We start from the raw sequence: 16,727 nt of genomic DNA, 5'->3' as shown, positions 1-16,727 counted from the left end.
ATCCCAGTGTGTGGCGATTTGGGGACGGGTGGCCTCTTGGATGAGGTGGGGAGGGGGCAGGCCCTGACAAGTGGCTGTCCTTCCTCCTTCACCGTTGGCTGTCTGTGCAGAGGGGGCCAGGCAAGGTCATGGCCAGCCATCACTGAATCTGGAGGGCCAGTGCTGGGACTCTGGCATCGAAGCGTGCCCTAGCCTTGGTGCGCCACTTCCTTCCCTGGCTCTGTTTCTCCATGCGCAGGGGAGCGCTCCTGGGGTTGTTGGAATCATCAGAGGAGGCCGGAATGTGGAAGTGCCCCCTGTGCTGAAACCAGGAGCAGCAATGTAATTTGCAGAGCTCGCTGCCGAATGGAAACGTAGGGGCGCCAGATCTCAAATGATGAAGAATTTCAAGTCAGTGACAGCCAAGCGTTAAACCCAGAGCAGGGCCCTTCTGAGCGTGGAGCCCTGGGTGGCCACGCTGGTCACACTCCCAAGAAGCCAGCCCTGGTAGCGTTCTCCCTCTGCTGTTGCTGGACTGTGTGTCTGTCCTGTCTGTTCTCTGGGCCTCAGTTTCTCTAGCTGTAAAGCAAAGAGGTTGGTGTGTAGGGTCCCTGAGTTCTCACCTTTGTGAGGGGCTGGAGGAGATCCCTGGGCTCACTGCCTCGGGGAAGCCTGCCCGGATTCCCTCCTGGCTTGCCCATCTCCCTTGGTGTCCGGCTCCACAGCCCTCCAACCTCTCCTCTGTTAACACCTATCGTCCTGGTGATGATGTCTGACTTCACAGTAACTTCCCTGTTTTCTTGCAAATTTTCTTGTCTTCGATGATGTAGTAAATATACAACCACGGTCTCATAAAAACAAATTAAACCCAACTAATATCACAGCTACATTCTAGATAGGTCTTATTCTCACTCTTCATCACCCCAAACTGAGCCTGCGCGGAGTTGACCAGACTTGCCCCAGGACCCCTCCCTGGAAGTGGATTCTGACTTGGATGCATGGGGGGCCCTCAGCTTGCTCCTAACCATTGGGGCGTGAGAGTGAGGGGCTATGGGCTGTCTGGGCTGTGTCCCCTTGTGGAGGCAGGTGGGTGCCAGGCAGCCCCAGCCACATGCCACCCTTCTTCCTCCCCTAGGGCTCCTTGCTCGGCGCCAACATGGCTGAGAGCTCCCCACCGCCCTCCTCCTCTGCCGCTGCCGCTGCTGCCCCAGCAGCTGAGCCCGGAGTCACGGAGCAGCCTGGGCCCCAGAGCCCGCCTCCTTCCCCTCCAGGCCTGGAGGAGCCCCTGGATGGAGCCGATCCTGAAGTCCCTCACCCGGACCTGGCGCCTGTTGCCTTCTTCTGTCTGCGACAGACCACCAGCCCCCGGAACTGGTGCATCAAGATGGTGTGTAACCCATATCCTTTGCGTGGGGGGCAGGGGGCAAGCTGTTCCCTCACTGAGCCCTGCCTGCCACCCTGTCCTCTGGTTTGGAGGCCGTGGTGGCAGTGGTGGTGGTGGTCGAGCTCTGATGTGGGTTCTGGGGGAACATGGGGCATGGAGAGCCGACTGATGAGGACCTGGTGTCCTGCTGATGTGAGCATCCTTGACGACTGTGGGGGTTGCCGCCTGCACGGTCCTGTCAGGTGAACAGGACAGGGGCCGAGCCTGTCTCTGCTGCCGGACCCCAGCCCCCCAGCACGAAGTCTGGCCATCCACGCATGCTCCCTCAGTGCTCGCTGGGCACATATTGGCCATGTCAGAGCTGAGCCTCCAGTAATGAGTGGTGTTGGGGAGGGGATACATTAGGAGCAAAGGCCTGGGGAAGAGAGGAACCGAGGACAGTTTGTTGTGACTGGAGTGGAAGAGGGAGAGCCAGTGTGGGACTGGACGGGGAGAGGGAGGCTAGCGGGGCCGCGGGAGAAGCTGGCCTGTGTTCTCAGGGCAAGGCGACCAGGCGAAGTTCGCAGCTGGGACGTGATGTGCAGCCATCAGTGTTTTAGAAGGACCGACGGCTCAGTGCGGTGTGGAAATGGATCGTGGACTGAGCTGAGGGCTGGGGGCTGGTGAGGAGGTGGCTTTGGGACCCAGACATGGTGGCCTCTGGGTTTGGGGGCTTGCCCAGCGGAACAGAGTCTCTGCCAGTGCTCAAGGCTACGCAGGGTAGTACCTGAGCCCAGCTCTGGACACCTGGGCCAGCCGGGATGCTGGCTGCGGGATGCTGGAGGGGGCCCCCAGGAAGGCTGGGGGAGGCAGCCATGTGGAGCCCACGGTGCTGGTCTCTCTGCTGGGGCGGGGACTGGGTGGTTACCTTGGAAACTGGAGGGTCTCTGCTGGAATGGGTGGAGTGTGGGTCTGGGTGCCCTTAGCTGGGTAGAGGGCCAAAAGCCAGGTGTTTCTTCTGTAGAACAGCTAGTTAGAGGGTCTGTTCAATAAGTCTGTTCACCCAGGTCTCCCCGGCGTCAGCCCCGGAATCATGGAGGACAGAGAAGTGTAGCTAGCTGCCCCGCCCTGAGAAGCTGCCAGGAGTGGGGGGCTCAGACATCATCCATGGGAACGGTTTTAGTATAGTATGTTGGGGAAACCTTAGGAGCCTGTAGCATATGAGCTGGGAGGTGGGCAGGCCAGGAAAAGGGGGACCACAGGAGGTCTGAGGGAGAGAAAGCCTCGCCGGAAGACCAGGAACACAATGGAACCACGCCGTGGGTACCTTGCCTGCGCGGGACTACGGTTGATTCCGGCTCTGCCATCTGGGTGCTGTGTGACCTTGGCACAGTTACTTTACCTCTCTGAGCCTCAAAAGTCCGGACTGACAAGATCTGGGCTAGGCTGGAGGCAGAAGCATGGCTCAGATGGCCTTGGTCTGGGAGTGTGACTCAGCTTACCCTCTGATAGGCTCTGGCATGTCTGGCTGGGGAGAAGCAGCCCTAAGCTGGTCCTGATGTCTTAGAAGCCTTTGGATAGAGAGCCATCTATCTCCGGTAGAGTCCCACCTACAATAAACTAGATGTGTGACTTTGGGCAGTTCCTTCTCTCCGAGCCTCATAGCCTCTATCTAAAAACAAGGGCCTGGATAAGATGGCCTCCTCCAGCCCTGGGAGCCAGGGGTGCCCTCACCCCTGATCTCACGCACTCAGGGCCCTGGTCACTGAGCAGCCCATAGGGACCCTTCCAGTTTGCCACATTTCTGGTGTGTTGGGGAAACTGAGTCCCTGGGATCCTCTGGCCTTAGTTCTCACCATCCCTTCGGGCTCCCCCCCCCAAAACGGCATGTGGGAGCCTGGGCTTGAGAGCAACCATGGGCCTGGCCCCTGGAGGGGAGGGAAAAGGTTCTGCTCCTGGACAGAGCTGGGCTTGGTCCTCCTCTGTCTCAGGGAGAGTCCTGCGTCCAAGCATGTGGAGGCCGCCCAGGGCTGCCACATTCAGCCCCCGCCTTCGGGTGGGACTCCCCAACACTGGGAGCCGCTCAGAGCATGTTGGGCTCCCCAGGCCCTGTGACAAAGGCTGCTGAGGCTGGGGCGCAGGTCTCTGTCTGAACTGGCTGCCTCGCTTCCAAGCTCCCTTCTGGACCAGAGATCCAGTGACTCCGGAGTGGAGCGGCTTTGCAAGTCAGGTCTGGGTCTCTCAGCCTGGAAGCTTTTGGGATTGAGTCTCAGGGTTCAGAGTTTGGATGTAAGGCTAACTGACAATCAAATTCCAAGCATCTGTGATTCACAGCCTGTAAAGCTCGGTGTTTCAAAGAGGGCGTGAAGGGGCACCTGAGTGGCTCAGTGGGTAAAAACCTCTGCCTTCGGCTCAGGTCATGGTCTCGGGGTCCTGGGATCGAGCCCCGCATCGGGCTCTCTGCTCAGCGGGGAGCCTGCTTCCCCCTCTCTCTCTGCCTCTGCCTGCCTCTCTGCCTACTTGTGATCTCTGTCTGTCAAATAAATAAATAAAATCTTAAACAAAACAAAACAAAACCAAAGAGGGCGTGAATCCAGGATCTGGCGGCCGCGATGGTATGTGTTTGGAAGTCCAGGGACCCGAGATTCTAGGCTCTGTGAATAGAATGGTTCATCGTTCAGATTCCATAGCCTGAGTTGGGCTCATGGGAGAGAGGCCAAGGCAGGTTTCTGCAAATGCAGGCCCAGGTGACCTTGGCTGGTGTCAGCAGGGGCCCCTGGATCAGAGACTTGACCGTGGGTATGCTCAGGCCCAGCTTTAGAGTCTTGCTGTGTGTGTGTGTGTGTGGGGGGGTGTCTTTGATCAGGTGCCGAGGGCTCTAGGATTCTTCCCTGGCCAGAAACCTCCCTTGCCCCACCTCCTTCTTGGGAGGGAGGTCCTGGAAGGGGCAGTGCTCAAGCGAGTGCTCCTCTGTGGGGACACGGCTGGCATTTTGGGCGTGACGGTATCTGTGGTCCAGACTGTGTTGCATATTACGTATTTGGTGTTCTCGGTCCCTAAATTTTAGGAGGTAGTGGCCCCTGATCTCTGTGGCAACCACAAATGACCTTTCTCATCTCTAGACTCTACACCATTCCACTTCCCATCAAGAACCCAAAGTTATGATGGACGTGTTGGCATCTGAGTCAGACTTGTGGGAGCAGCTCTCAGGCCCAGCAGGCCCAGGGCCGGGGCAGGGCAGGATGGCAGGGTCTGCTCAGAAGGACTGTCCTGAGGGCTTGAGTCCCTGGGGCGTGAGGAGCCCTGGCTGGGAACCTCTTGTCCTTTGAAACCTGGTGCTCCCTGATTCGCCTCCTCACCGAGCCCGGAGCTCAACCCTGTATCGCCACCCGACTACCCAGCTCACCAGAGAGCCAGAAGAGGCTGCCGGGACCGAGCGGGGCTGGCGTGCTGGGAGGGAGGTCCGCACCACCTCCGGCCAGGCCTGGGCCTTGAGCAACGCACCGCCAGCCAGGGCTTCAGCTGGCAAGTCTCCGGGTCTGAAATGTCAGGGGACCGGTCGCGGTTTGACTCATGGGTAGGTGGCAAGTGGAAAATGCTGGGGCCCTGAGTCAGGCAGACCCAGGGGCTCATTCTGCCTTTTATTTGCTGTGTGATCATGGGCCAAGTTTTTTTTTTTTTTTTTTTTTTTTAAGATTTTATTTATCTGTTTGAGAAGAAAACAGAGAGGAGAAAAAGTGTATGAGAAGCGGGGAGGGGCAGAGGGAGAGGGAGAAGCAGGCTCCCCGCTGAGCAGGGAACCCGATGCAGGTCTCCATCCCAGGATCCCGAGATCATGACCTGAGCTGAAGGCGGACGCTTCCCATCTGAGCCCCCCAGGTGCCCCCACGGGCCAGTTTTTTATCTCTCGGAGCCCCGTTCTCTCTGCTGCCAGATGGGGGTGGTAGTACCCCCTCTCAGGAGGGCATTGGAGACCAAGCAGCACACAGGGCGAGTGTGGACACGGGGTTCTGTAGATAGAGACCCCCGCGGTTCTCACTTACACCTGCGCTCCCGGGTGAACGGGGCCTCACGGATAACCGAGCCAACGCTCTGCTCTGGGAGATGCAGTGAGGCGGTAGGCATCAGGCCTGTAGAGAGTACGTCACGCCCCCGGAGCACATTGTTTCCAGGGAAAATCAGATTCGATCTCCGTTACTTAGGGAAACCTGCGCCAGTTCCGCCATCGGCCCTCACGCCTCCATCCACGCGCGCGGTGTTGCCAGGCGGCCGCAGCACGACCCATCGGCCGGAAACCTACCTATGTTCTCCCCCGGCTTCGATGCGGGAGCCTTTCTGGGGAGGCAGTCCGGCTGCCTGGGGGAGAAGGGCCCGTGCTGGGCTGTCTGTGCCCTGGTTTTCCCGGCTCTGTACTGGGCGATTACAGGTGATTGGAGATAACGACTTGCAGCCCGCAGTGTGTCGGCCCAGGGGAGGGGCTCGGGGTGAGGATAAGGGCTGGCACTCCTGGCGCTCAGCGCCCCGCTGCCTTCACACCTGTAGCCAACCCCCCACCCCCACCCCCGGGGCTGTCCCAGCCCCATTGCACCCACAGGAAAACTGAGGCTCTGAGAGGTTGACTGACTTTCCCCCCCCCACCCGCGTCGCACAGTCAGGGTGTAGTACGGCTGGGATGAAAGCCTCGATGCCTCCGAATCCCCAGCTTCAGCTCGTATCCAGGACACTGCGGACACCTGCTGAGTCTGGAGAAGTGCCACGCTCCATCCGGGGCGGGGAGATTTGCTCCACCGTTCCAGGAGGCAGTGGGGAGGGTCTCCCTGGGTTCAGCATCTACGTAGGACAGCCACCTCTGCGGCCCGCCTGGGGCCATCCCCTGAGGGGCGTGCAGCCCCTTCCCTTTGGGTTTGCTGCTCCAGGGCTGCTTCCCCCCCCTCCCCGTGCCAGCCAGTGGGGAGCCAGCACTTCTGCGGCGGGGAGAAGCAGCCACGCGTGGAGGGAAGCCAGTGGGCTGTGAAGGCGCCTCTCTGGGGGCATGGCTGGGAGGAAGGAGACTCCAGCTGCCAGCGACCTTGGATAGGTCACCACCATCCCGCCCCCTGGTCCTCGGTCTCCCCGTCTGCAGGATGGGAGAGTTGGCCAGTGAGGTTGGGAAGGGGTTGATGGGGGACCCTCTTCCGGCCCTCTCAGAAGCATGTCAGTGGTGTCTTCGGGAAACCCCCCGGGTGCCGTCTTCCTTGTGAGTGGGCTCCCTTGCTCTGTGCTTGAGGCTGTGGTCCTTTCTCTCATCTGTCCCTCTGGGCCCCTTCTGTCTGCTTCTGGTCCCCTTCGTGGCTCCGGCCCTCTGCTTCCTCTTGCTTCGAGGTCCAGCTGGCCAACACTCCCGCCGTGCAGACCCTCTGACCTTGTCGGTCACCAGGCCCACAGTCTCATCATAGCTCAAGCCTTGTTGGGGGTTCAGCATGTTTGTTGGAGGTGAATGGGCCCTTGTTTGTCTCTCAGCCATTCACGAGATCATTTGGCCCAATCATTTGACAGCTATGACCATTTTGTGCAAGGGAAGGTGACTCTGACTCCCCGGGAGAGGACATCGGTCGAAGCCCCTCCAGAGAAGGCTCCTGTCGGGAGTGGTGAGAACTGATGATGGCCCCGGGGCACTGGCGGGGCCTGGAGATGGGGGTTCAGGTGCTGGTGTTGGTGCCTTGGGGGTGGTGTTGGGAGAGCGCTTTGGTGACCGCAGGGACTGTGGCTTGTGTGAGTGTGAACGCAGACCTGCTCCTGGCTTCTCGGCCAAGAGGCCTTTGCCGTTGCTGAACCTCTGTTTGCTCATCTGAGAGGTGGGGCCGCAGCAGCGGCTGGGGGAAAATGTCAAGTGTCAAGTGATAATTCCTGGGCCAGCGCTGGCTGGGCTCCTAGGAGGGTTAAGTGGCGAACAGCAGCTGTGGGCACACTGGGGCCAATGGGGGAACTGTGGGGAGCCACCAAGGGTCCTGAAGGTGGCGGCAGCTGGGCCCCCAGTCTTCGATGATGATTTGAGAAGCCTGTGGGCCAGGCTGCTTCTGGGGGAGGGAGGGCATGAAGGGTGGGCAGTGGGAGGAGAAGAAATCCTGGGGAGCCCCAAATGGATTGAAGGAGAAAAGGGGGTGTCGACTGCAGGAAGAAGACCCCCTCCAATCACCCTGTTATGCCTGATGTAGTCACTTAGGCCACCCCCCATCTCTAGACCTGCTTCCTCTCAGTCTTACCACTCCAGACAGGGCGTCTGGCCCCCTAGATCAAGGTCTCTAGGATCTATCCGAGGGTCTTTATCAGGAAGCCCCGCCTTAATCTAACCTCCACCCTTCCTGGGCTGAGCCCATCCCTGTGGCTGGGCTGTTTGGAACATCTGAGTCTTTCCATCTCTTTCTGTCTAAACACACGGCTCCTGGATCTCACCTCAAATGCCCACTGACGAGGTGGGGTGCCCTCCCTCCCCAGCACAGTGAAGAGAGCACCCGGGAGCCTGGAGCTGTGCAACATGGGCCGTCTCCTCTGCCTTGGACCCCGTCTCCCCGGCCTCCACCCTCGCCAGCAGGGGCTCCTGGGCCCCCCTTCGTGGAAGGAGTTTGTTACCCACAGAGCGCTGCGTGCCCAGGAGGGGCTGTTTTCTCCCCGCCAGCCTGCCTCCTTTCATTTGTTTACTCACTCTTCCCTCACTCAGAAACCTCCCATGGCTCCCTGTCACCCCCAGAATAGTCTCACTTGGCCTGGATTTGGGTCCTTCTATGGTTCCCGCAACCGCCCCCCCCCCCCCGCCCCGGCCGTCCTCCAGCCACCTTCCAGCATTTTCCCTTCATGCTTTCTGTTCTGAAGGCCAAATGACTGCTGATGTTTCCGGACATGCCCTCCTCCCCTGCCTTGGTTTCTGTTGGGTCTGCCCCTGCCTCCCGGAAGCCCTCTCCTTGCCTCCATGGCTACCAATCCCCCGGTCCCCCAGGCCCAGCTGCCTGACCCCCCACCTTCAGGGAGTGATCCTGGATCCCCAGCTTCTTCCTCTCTCGACCCTGTGGCTCTTTATCTTACAACTTCCTGCTTCAGGGGACTTGTCCGTGCTTGCCTTTGTCTCCTCTATCCGGCTGAGGCCCCAGAGGGCGCGGCGCTGGGGCTCTCACTGGACTGTGTGGCCCAATCTGGGCCTGGCGCAGATGGGTTCCTGCCTGGCTTTCCAGTTCCTTCGGTACGTCCCCGCCTGCCTTGGCCTCTCAGGTTCTCTCAGCACCTCCTGTGAGCTGGCAGGGCCGGGACTATGGTAACCCCCATTCTACAGCTGGGGAGACTGAGGCCCAGGAAGGGGGCATGCGTTGCCCAGGGGCCCACGTGGAGTCATCAGAAAGCCAGGGCAGACTGGAGCCTAGCATTCTAGACTCTGAGGGCTGTGCTGATGTCTTGCCTGTGGCTGGGGAAGGGGATCTTTAGGGAAGAGTATCCCTCCTCCTTCGGCCTGGGGCTAATGGGAATGCCCAGATGGGTGGCCAGTGTCGCTGGAAGAAACAACACATGTTGGAGAAATTGTCTGTTTCCCTCCATCTGGTGGAGAGGAGATTTGTTTTTCTCAGAAGTCAAAGTCAGCATTGAGCCATGCCCTGGGGAGGCTTCTCGGGGCCGGAGTGGCTGTTGCACTCTCGACAGCTCCACAGGGTGGGCTTGACAGCCAGTTGGAGGAGTCTGGCTGGGCCAGAGAGCGCCTGATCCTCAGGGCAACCTCTGGTTTCATCACATGGAGATTTCTGCGTGAAGAGAGCTATAGGAGAAGAAGCTGCCTCTGAGCCAGCCTGGAAGCATTGTCGAAGCCTGCCTGGAGGAGGAGGCATTTGGCTTGGGTCTTGCTGCGTGAGTAGGAGTTTTGCAGAAGCACAGTGGCAGGATAGTGTTCCAGGCAGAGAGAATCGTATAGAGAACAGTGAGTTTAGTGTGGCTGGAACAGGGTGAGGCACGTTCCGGATAGCAGGTGTCGAATAGCAGTTGAGGGCTTGTTCTTGACCTTGGGGGCAGTGGGGAGCCATTGAAGGGTGTCCAGCAGAGATGGGATGTGAGTAAATTCCTTTGTTAGAATGATCACTCCTGGAGCAGAATGGAGGATGCTTGAGGAAGAGAGAGGCCTGGAGACCAAGCTGTAGACTTCTGAAGCAAATACTGATTGGCGATTATTGACTGATTGATGGATAACAAGTATTGACTGAAGGGCAGCTTCGGAATCGTTTTGGCCACTATTCCACACTGGAATAGTGTGCCCTCGGCTGTTTAGCCGTGGTGGGTGGAGCCTTGCAATACCTGACCTGGATCCTTGGTTGTGACCCTGAGGAGGCCCTAGCCTGGTGGGCGAGGCGGGGCCAGACCCACATCACACACCTGTGAAGCGAAGTTGGGTACAGGCTGGGTGGAATGACCCTGATAGGGGTGCCGTGGCCACCGGGAGGATGGAGTGGTCAGTGCTTCCAGACTGGGGATGCCGCAGGAGCCTTCCGATGAAGAAGGAGGCCTCCAAGCCAGGGCAGCAGAGCGTCTGATGGGTGAGACATGGGGGAAGGGGGAGCAGCATCCCCACTGAGGTAAGTGCCTTTTCAAGGGCCCTGGGGTCACCCCGGATGCTGGTAATAGCCTGGCGTGGGGACTGGGAGAGGAGCGGGGTAGGACTTGAGCAGGGAAGGACAGTTGGGGTCTGGATTTGGAGGACAAAGCCAGAGACTGCCCCGGGAGGGCCCTGGCGTTCACTAAGCACCACCTGTGTGCGGGGAGCATTCCATCTTTCCGCAGCTCAGACAGCTCTAGGGAGGCCCAGAGAGGCGGAGCGCTTGTCCAGGGCCGCGGTGGCCGAGGGGGGCTTGGGCGGGAGCCCAGGGCGTGTGCAGCCCAGGGGAGAGCTGACCGCAAGGCTAGTTGTAATTGACAGTGAGCCAGAGAATTAGGAAGAGGGCCGTCTGGCTAATGAAGTGTCAGCCCCCTCCTGGGGCATTTAAAACATGATTGGATTTTTATTCGTCCATCCTGCCCGGCTTCTGCGTCTGTGTCAGAAGTCAGCTTTGACCTGCCACCTCCCTCGGACCTCCTCGCCGTCCTGTTGGGAGACAAACAGCCCCGTTTGTTTCTCTCCGAGAGAAATCGATCGTCTTATTAATCAGCCAGAATGTCTCCCTGCTAATCTCTCTCCAGCTCTCCTGTGGGGCTGCCTTCCGCACTTCTGGCCCCGTCTGCTCTGGGACCTGTGCTCTGGTCTTCCTCTTCTCTCCCCAAGTTCAAATCCTGATGTGGGTGCTTCCTACTGTGTGGTGCTGAGCACATAGCTCAGCCTCTCTGGACGACAGTTTCTGTCTATCTGAGAAAGCAGCAGGGGAAGGCTTGTCTAACTGTGAGGGGCTGTAGGAATGGGAGAGTGTGGGGTGCTGGCATGGAGAGGGCCACGGTGGAGGTGAGGAGAGCGGGTGCCCAAGGTCTGCACCTGGATTCCCCCCCAGAGAGTGGCAAGAGAGGCTCTCCACCACACCCCTCCGTTGAATGAGGAGGTGATTGGGGATCGACTGTCCCCCAAGATCTGGTCTGGGCTCCACTAAGTGCAAGCTCGTGAGCTCAGGCAGGTCACTCCTCCTCTCTGGGTGTCAGCTGTCTCATCTATAAAATTGTGGGGTGGGGGATGTTAGGCTGTATCAGTGATTTTCACTTGGGGTGATTTTGCCCCTAGATTTGGCCATGTCTGGAGGCATTCTTGGTTGTCACGACTTGGGGAGGGTGTTCTATTGGTTTCTAGTGGATAAAGCCCAAATATCCTACAATGCAGGAGACAGCATCCCATGAGGTGACAGCGTCCCGGGAGGAGACAACGTCCTGTGACAAAAAATTATCACGTCCTAAATGTCAATAGTGCTGAGGCCAAAAACCCCTGGCCTAGATGGTTCCTGGGATCTCTAGAAGTTCTCAAAGTGTGAGCACAGCACGGAGCCCATTGGGGCAAGGAGGGTAGGGACCGAGGGCGGGGAGGATCTCTGGGGCAGGAAGAAGAGACAGTGCTGAGTCGCAACCTGAAGGTTTCCTGTGGCCAAATAAACTTGGGTTTGAACCCTTGAGCTGCCATTTATAAGAGCATCACGTTTTCAACGCCTTCCCATACACCTACGCATCCATCTCCCCATTCGCCTGTCTGTCTCTCCGTCCGTCTATCCATCCATCCATCCATCCATCCATCTTTCCATCTCTTCATCCATTCATATGCCCATCGATCCATCATCCATCTACCTAACCTTTACATTCATGCATTCATTCCCCCCTCCCAGACCATGAACCCATTCATTCATCCATAGACCCAATGCCCCACCCCCACGCTCCTATCTATCCATCTATCAACCCATCCACTCATCCATCCATTCACTTGTGTGGCAGATACTGGTTGATCAACACACCTGCCCCAGTCTCCCATCCACCCTGCCACCCACCTGTTCAATGTCCACTCAAGCCCTTCTCTTATACATTGTCGACAAGGCTTTTTGTACCTGACTTGTTCTCCTCACCTTCTAGACTGTGGGCTCCATGTTCCATTCATGCCTGTCTCTTCTTTAGGCCATGGCCCTCAGCCCTGCACACAGTAGGTGTGCAGCGAAGCTTTCAATGACGTGCACCCTAGCAAGCGAGGTGGGAGGTGGAGGATGTGTGGACAGAGATGAGGCTGACCGAGAGAACTTACACAAGGGGTCTTCAGTGTCAAGCCAAGGAGTTTGGAAATTCTGGAAGGTAGTGGGAGCCATGGAGGGCTTCTGGTTCTGGAGGAACCCTCTGGGTATGATTCAGATCAGGGGTGAGGGAGAACAGCCTTCCTGGGGCCGTGGAGGTACAGAATTGCATCTGGAGGGGAGAGATTTAGGTGGTAAAATGGACAGGTTTCTGAGAGGCACAAGGGGTTCAACCTCCTCTGAGCGGGAGGGAGCCTCTGGAGGGTTCTCCTCTGGACAACATCCAGCATTGGTGGTGGTTGGGGGACATCATTCACTGAGGTTGAGAAAGCAGAAAACTTGGTGATCTGGGGAGAATAGGACCTACTCCGTTATGATGAATTTGAGGGTCCCAGAGACATCCTAGAAGGCGTCTTTCTTGCGTGGCAGTGAGTGGGCCCAGGGCTGGGACAGATTTTTGGACTTGGTCGGCTTGCCGACCCTCATACTGGCAGAGTTGGGGTCGTGGGAGTAGGTGTGTGGTCAAGGAGAGGAGAGGGGAGACCAGCGGGTGGGGAGCATTTGAGGGTCACAGTCAAGAAGTAGGAGGAGGACCTGCCTAGGTCCCTGTGGTGTCCTTGGGGCCCAAGAGGAAGAGAGTTTCTAGAATAAGGATCTTCACCTGGGGTTCTTGAACTTGGATGGGGACAGGTTGCACGTTTGTTTTCATCGGTATCTCAGTGAAATTGAGCCTTTCTGTTGTGACGGAGGTGAGAGACTGCGGGGTGAGTATGGACAGCTCCTGTGACTCACGAGTGGTGATTGCCTGTCCCGCTGGGGTGATTGTGGACTTCCTCGGGGCTCTAAGCTCGAACATATCTGACCAGATGCTGGCTCTGGCTCTTCGTGTCGATAATGGATCTCGTGTGGTGCTCCATCCCCAGTTTTTTTTTTTTTTTTTAATGTTTTGACAACTATTTTAACATAACTGGCTTCCTTCCTTTCTAATTCTAGGCATTAAAAAAATGTATGCATTGAAAATGTGATTGCGAGAAGGGGCTCGTGAACTTCCCTGGGGGTCCGGAAAAGCCTCAGAACTGCTTTTGCAGGAGAGTGGGCTGGCCGTGCCCAGGGCGGCTGGCCAGATGGACGAAGAGGAGGGTGCCCGAAGGGCTGTGGCACTCCGTGGGAGTGCATATGTGGGGCCCCCACTGTGTGGTCACTGGCAGGCAGGGGAGACGTGTGGTGGAGGACAGGCCCCCAGGAGACCGAGCAAGAATGTCTGTGTCTCCACCAAGTGTCTGCTTGTGTTTCTGGAGGGCAGGGACTGTGTCTTCTTCATGTGGGGTTCCCAGAGCCATGGTGGGCCAGACCTGGGGGGGGTCTCGGTGAAGGGGTACAGAGTAAAGGGACAGGGAGTGATGGATGTTAAAAGGGAGAAGAGGGGGGTAGAGGGTGGGAAAAGAGGGTGCAAATCCCTCCAGCACAGAAATCCCTCCTTTGGGTCCTTGATACCTCCAGGTGATGGGGACCTCACTCCTTTCTGAGGCTGCTGGCTCATGGGCAGCTGTTCCAGGTAGAGCTCTGGGCACAGAGAGGGATGGATACCCTCTTCCCTGAGACAGCACAGCCTGGTTGGTGGTGAGAAACCAGGACAGACCACATTCGGTTCGATAGCTGTTATAATGGGGAGGGTGACATCCGAGACATTGTGAGGGCTCGGGGGAGGCATCTGTACCTCCTGCCCAGGACTCCAGGAGGGTTTCTGGTGGCACACCTTCTTTGCAGGTGGGCTCTTGAGACTGGATCAGCCCCCAGCCTGTGGGATCCTGGGCCCCAGTGGGCTGCCCCGCCCTCCCCTTTTCATCAGCGGGGGCTGAAGCCTCCTTGGCTGGAGTTCCCATCCCATGGACCGTCCGCCCTGGGTTTTCTTCCAAGCTGGCAGCCCCTGTTCCCTTGCCTCCCCCACTCCGGCTGTCTGCACTGGGCACCGAGGCCTGCTGGGCATCTGGGAATCAGAGACTTTGGCCAAATTCAATGCGTTCTCAAATTAAGGGGCTTCTAAGAAGTGGATTGGGGGCAGGAAGGAAGGGAGTGCTCACTCCCTCATCTGGACCCTGTTAAGTGTTCTCAGCCCACCAAGACTCTAGCATATAAGCAGAACCAGTCCAGCCCAGGCAGGGCTGTGTGTCATGTGGGGAGCTCACCACTGCTGGAGGCATGTAAGTAGAGAGATCTAGGACCATCTGCCCAGCAAGTCTGTCCACTTTATGCATAAGCTTTTTGTCCCAGCTAAACCAGTGTGTGACCTTTGGCAAACATCTGGACCTTCATTTTTGTGTCTGTGAAGTGGGTGTAACAATGTCTGCCATGCCTAGCTCTTGAGCTTGCTATGGGCGTGGGAGGAATGAATCTTTTTTTTTTTTTTTGGAGAGGGAGAGAGAGAGAGTCCGAAGCAGGCTCCATGCCCAATGAGGAGCCCGAGGTGGGGCTCAACCTCGAAACTTTGAGATCATGACCTGAGCCGAAATCAAAGTTGGACGCTTACCTGACTGAACTACCCAGGCACCCCAGGAGGAAAAAATCCTTAAACAAACAGGAGACAGGAGATATGGTGGTGGAGGTTCAAATCCCTCACTAGCTTTGGCCTCAGCAAATCAGTCGTTCTCTCCCGTGCGGGGTTGTGATGGAGGCTGGCATGGCGATGGGGGTGCGGTCTGTGACGGTGACCACCCCAGCAGGTGCTTGTGTGCTTTTCATTGTTGCCTTTGATTTTTCCTTATAGCAATTGCCCTTCATCATGTTTTGTTGTCCCCACTCCCCTTCTTTTTTTAAAAAAAGATTTTATTTATTTATTTGACAGGATCACAAGTAGGCAGAGAGGCAGGCAGAGAGAGAGAGAGGAGGAAGCAGGCTCCCTGCTGAGCAGAGAGCCCGACGCGGGGCTTGATCCCAGGACCTTGGGATCATGATCCTAGCCGAAGGCAGAGGGTTTAACCCACTGAGCCTCCAAGGTGCCCCCCCACTCCCCTTTTTAAGTAGGCTCCACACACAGCCTGGAGCCCCACTCGGGGCTCAAACTCATGCCCCTGAGATCAAGACCTGAACTGAGATCAAGGGTTGGGAGCTTAGCTGCTGAGCCACCCAGGCGCCCCTTTGTTGCCCTTTTTAATCTTTGTGTCCAGCTCAGGGCATTTTCCCATAGCAATAGACTCCAGTGACTGCACTCAGGCCAACAAGAACTTCTCCAAAAGATGGAGAGCGCCCCGGGAGCTCCCTCACGCCCCACCCCGGAAGGGCGGCCCCCCCCCCCCCAGTGTCACCACTGCTCTGAGCTCCATCACTGCTGGGTTTGCTTTGCCTGATTTTCCACACGCTCTTTGCCCTTGCCCAGCTTCTGCTCCCCAGCGTTAGGCCTGTGAGCTCCGTCTCTGCCGTTGTGCCTGTCGGTGGTTTGCTCTTTGTCGTGGCTGGGGGATGTTCCATGAATGGCCCTGCCACTGGCTTTCTCAGCTTCGGCACTGCTGACCCGTGGGGCTGGAGAATTTTTCCTGTGCGTCCTAGGATGTCCGTCAGCGTCTCTGGTCTTCACCCATTAGATGCCAGTGCCCTGCTTCCCCCTACTGGGGCGATCAAAAATGTCTCTAGACATGGCCACCTGTCCTCCAGGGGTCAGATTCATCCCTGGTTGAAATTTGCTGCCTGACTCACTCTCCCGATGGCGCATACTTGGGCCATTACGGATGCTGTGAGCATTCTGCTACAGGCCTTTGTGTGGAGTTCTGTCAGAATTTCTCCGGGGTGCACACCCAGGAGTGGCCCTGCTGGCTCCTAACAGGGGCCTCTGCTTCACTTCAGTAGATGCCGAACAGCTTTCCAGAATGGTTTTTGCTCATAAGACAGGTTAAATGAATCAGTTCACGAATCCAGAGCATAGTTGTCATTCAGAATGGTAGCCACACACCGCAGCTGGGCCCTAGGACAAGGACGTGCTTTGGGGACCTCGAGGGCGGGTGTCAGCCTGGTTCATCTCAGAGCCCTGATGCACGGGCCAGGATACAGCAGGTGCTCCGTGGAGGCCTGTGGACCTGGCCTTGGAGAAGCCGTCCTAAGAACTGGGATCTGGAACCTCAGGCCCCAGCCTTTGAGGACGGGAGGCCTGAGCTCCTATTTTGGGACACACTGAGGACCAGTAAGGGAAGGACCCCCATGTCAGGGCTGGCTCACCTTCCCTGCCTCTCTGGTCCAGGATGATGCCGCTTCCAGCCTTTCCTTCCACTTGATTTATTTAGACAACTGAGGTGCACCCTGGGAAATGGATTAGATTTCCGATTTGACAAAAATAAAAACAAATTTGGCTGCCTCAGCCAAACCCAGCGCTCATGCCCCCACCCCCCTCCCAGAGCCCTCCGAATTACAGAAACTGTGACTGTCATCTGGGCCTACGGGATGGAGGGTGGTGGTCACCATGGTAACCGTGCTGGCCTCCGGCTCTGGCTCCTGGAGAGGACACTGCCCCGAGGGGCCTGCTGGGGCGTCAGGTACTGTCCCTCCAGCCGGTCACTCTTCTCCCCAGGAAGTGGCAGGTTGGAGGAGGCCTTTGGCCTGGTGGGCTTCCCAGGTGACCCTGTCCCTCCAGTTTTCGAGACAGCGGCTGGGACGTGGCGTGGAGTGATGACGGTGGTTCAGCCGGACTTCTCACTGACCGGGGA

The 16,727-nt window shown here is 57.7% G+C and overlaps 1 protein-coding gene across 1 annotated transcript in view; it reads left to right on the top strand.

Moving 5' to 3' along the window:
• Positions 1-16,727, top strand: part of CACNA1I (calcium voltage-gated channel subunit alpha1 I) — a 112,404-nt gene that overhangs the window by 8,845 nt on the left and 86,832 nt on the right. Inside the window, exon 2 of the mRNA XM_044226297.1 lies at positions 1,115-1,377. Coding sequence (XP_044082232.1) covers positions 1,136-1,377 — 242 coding nt within the window. The 5' untranslated portion in view covers positions 1,115-1,135. The remainder of the gene's footprint in view (positions 1-1,114; positions 1,378-16,727) is intronic.

Source organism: Neovison vison, chromosome 12 (genome assembly GCF_020171115.1).
Source record: "Neovison vison isolate M4711 chromosome 12, ASM_NN_V1, whole genome shotgun sequence".
NCBI classification, from domain to species: Eukaryota; Metazoa; Chordata; class Mammalia; order Carnivora; family Mustelidae; genus Neogale; species Neogale vison.
Note: the sequence above shows the minus strand (reverse complement) of the source record. Positions and strands in the feature narration are given on the sequence as shown.